A 3,341-nucleotide genomic window follows, 5' to 3' on the forward strand; every position below is an offset into this window, starting at 1 on the left:
GTAGCTATTCCATTCTCTCCCGGAGTGTCCCAACCTGGAGCCTAGGTTGGTCACATGCTTTTGCAGCTGAGGGGTTGGAAAGCACTGAAAATGGACATTTTCCCCTCCTCCACCTTCTCAGCCAACCTTGCATAATTTCCCCTTTAGCCTCCCTAGACAGGTTCATTACAATTCCCCGCCATTAATATGTAAATATGCCCTAGAGGAAAAGACAGCCTGAATTTATTAACATGAATCTTTTAACTCTTTCAGTGCTGCACTTCCCTTTGTGGACAGGAGAGTGCATTCCCCAGCATGGAAAGCTGTGAGGAAGGGAGATTGCATGGAAAGAACTGTAAGGTGCTGCATGAGGACAGAAGGGAACCATGCCCCTGTGGCACTCGGGGAGGGACAGGTTTTGTCAGTAAGTGCAGACTTACAAGTTGCTAAGACCTTGATTCTGCCTTTCATTTCTGCCAAAGGCTTCCTGCACATGCCAGGGCAAACCACTCAACCCTTTGAACTGCTGGGAGCTGCCAGGGAAAGGTGGCAGCATCTTTACGCTGCAACTTCTGTCACGTGCCAAGAGCAGTGAGGATGTACCTCTGTGCTTTGTCCATCCACAGCCATACAGCCACTGACTGGCTGACCAGGAGGATGGAGGGAGTCCAGCTCCTGGGAAGACTCCAGCATAACACAGTCCTGGCCAGTGTTCCTGCCCAGTGGCACAGAGGTAGGCACATCTGTCAGGCAGCTGAGACCTGCAGTGTGACACAACACACCAGGACTCCATCAGTGCACAGTGGGGCCAGGAACCAGGGGAGAGGAGCCAGGAAAGCCTGGAGGAGCCCAGAGGGCTCACAGAGCTCAGCAGCTTAGAGCTGCCCACAGCAGCTATTGCCCACCTGGGGAAACTTATGCTTCAGCATTTCTCTGGGCAGAAAAAGCCTTTAGGTAGCCAAACAAATTGGTATCTATTGGCTGGCAAATTTACAGTCTGACTCTAATTTGGTTTTCACTGCCACAGTGAGATGAGGTGTAAATTCCTGTTTCTTAATTCAAGGTACATATTGATATTTAATCATCCAAATATGTGCCTCCTTTGACAATTCATTTCCCTTCAGCCTCTTTCAACAATTGCCTCTTCTGGCCAGGGCCCTATAAAAGATTATTCCTTGACTCTGCTGTAAAGGAAATGAATGTCTCTTGCTCTCTCTCTCTCTTTCCTTATGGTGGTTTGTTTTCCAGCGGGATATATTTCAGTTTGCACCATACAGATGCTGTTTGACAGGAATATTAGCTTTCGCACTTCTCTGGGTTTACAAAGTCAGGACATAAAGCTGTGTGGTCTTCTCCCATCCCCACCCCCTTTCCCCAGTCCTTTCCATACACCCTGCCCCTCCACCCCACGTAATTGTGCTGCTTCTTTTGCCTTGTGGCTTCTGCCTTGTGAGCATTTTTGGTGACTCCCTTCTTAACACCTCCATAAATAAAGTTAATTAGATCTCCTCTTGAGTTAACTGCAGTGAGGGAGATCACTCTTCTCTTCCAGTGGTGTATCCTGGCTGGGTGGCATTGGCTTGGTTCATTCTGGGCACTCTCACCTTTGGGTTCAATTTCTCCACTGGCAGCTGTCTGTGAGCCACCATCCCCAGCACAGCACCAGCTCCAGACGTGACCAGCCAGGAGCACAGCCGCGACAATGCCCGGTGTGGGTACACAGTGGTATTCCCAGGAGCCTGGCTGGGTGCAGTTTATTTTCCAGGAAGAAAGAGCCAAGAACCTGCCACATCTAGACAGACAGCAGGAAGGGATGAAGAGTGGGGAAAGGGTTCAGGCACATGGAAACACTTGAAAATCTCCACCGGATGCTCATGTACACACATCCTTTCACACTCCACCCTGAAATAATGTCCTCCATCACTGCTCTTGCAAACATCCAGGGACATCAGCCTAAATGCCCCTTCCTGCATCCATGACAATATTGCATTCCTCTCCCACCTCATATCAGTTTGTCCCAGTCATATGCTGGACCAGAGAGGGAAAAATTAGGATGATAGGCCTGCGTCCAAGGACATACACTTTGTGTCCTTGGTTATCCAATTTTAGTGTAAAAGCTAGACTGGATAGTGCAGAAGGCATTGGAGACTGCAGGCTAGCTCATCACATGGTAGCGGCCAACATCTGCCCTAGAGGAACAAAGGGAACAACATATTTTGGCATCAGGCCTTGAGCAAAACTTTTTGAGGCATTTTGATGATCCAAGTTGAGTTAAAGTATTGTTGGTATGAGAGCATAGTTTCCAATTAGTTTGTAATCAAATTCTCAGTTTGAGGTTTTTGTCTCTGACAGCATTCTCCAAAGGAGGAAAGAATGTCTCTGGCATGTCACTGGCCACCCAGAGTCTGCTTTACTTCAGTAGAAATAGGGTTTTGCTATCCTTGTGTTTGATGCAGGTTGGAATGGGAGATGATTAGCCTTCCTTAGGCAAAAGGTTCTAATACATTCCTGGACTGGGGTGTATTACACAAACGGCAGCTATGTTTCCCGCACAGCTCATCTGATTCCACTTGGCTGGCGAAGGGTTGGCACAGCACGCAAAAGCCACAGGTGCAAAGATCAGGCTGACTCAGACCGAGGGGAGAATCCAGCAGCGGTCAGAGAGCAGAGTGTAGAGGAGAGGCGGCAGCGGGATGCAGGAGTGTCACCAGCTGTAGATCTTGAACGTGCGTGGTAGGCTGGAGTCCTCCCAGGTAGGCACACACAGCAAGGTGTTCCCGTGCCTTGCCCGAGTAAACAGCGGCCGGGCACACAGGGGAGGGGAAGTCAAGCTGCCTGTCCAAGTGCTGCCCTCTGTGAAAAACAGTGACGGGGCAGATGGGTTTGAATAACCACTGGGTCCCTACCTTACACCCACCACATCCAGGTCCACATCGGGATAGCTGAACACCCTCAGGTCTCTGAAGCAGACTCACCTGGGACTGGCCGGCATCTCCGTGCAGGAAATGCCCTGAGCATTGTGGTTTGCGGCACTGCTTCTGTTTGAAAACAGTCCCAAAGGGGACTTTGGGGTGAAATGATTGCTCGGTGTTTGGGTAGTGGTTATGGGAAGACCCTCCTGGGACACTTCAGGGCTGTGCATTTACTCCTAAGGCTTTTAGCCGAAAATAGTGTTCCTCTATGCGAGGAGTTAAATCGAAGAGCCCCCTCCACAGAGTCACTTCACAGGCAGGATGCTGTAGTGTTTTTAAGACTCTGCAGCTAATGAGATGTCATTTTCTGACAGGGGAAGCGCGGCCGTGGCAGATATGTAGTCAGAAGGACCCAGAGGGACCCTGCAGAGCTGACAGCGGGCCCTGCTT

General features: G+C 50.0%; 1 protein-coding gene across 1 annotated transcript in view; it reads left to right on the top strand.

Moving 5' to 3' along the window:
* The first annotated feature begins 279 nt into the window (after positions 1 to 279).
* The window catches only part of LOC121674846 (dual specificity protein phosphatase 4), a 9,353-nt gene continuing 6,291 nt past the window's right edge, over positions 280 to 3,341 (top strand). Inside the window, exon 1 of the mRNA XM_042049596.1 lies at positions 280 to 403. Coding sequence (XP_041905530.1) covers positions 295 to 403 — 109 coding nt within the window. The 5' untranslated portion in view covers positions 280 to 294. The remainder of the gene's footprint in view (positions 404 to 3,341) is intronic.

Source organism: Corvus kubaryi, unplaced genomic scaffold (genome assembly GCF_017639235.1).
Source record: "Corvus kubaryi isolate FWS band 111438036 unplaced genomic scaffold, C.kubaryi_AGA036_p1.0 71, whole genome shotgun sequence".
Classification (NCBI taxonomy): Eukaryota; Metazoa; Chordata; class Aves; order Passeriformes; family Corvidae; genus Corvus; species Corvus kubaryi.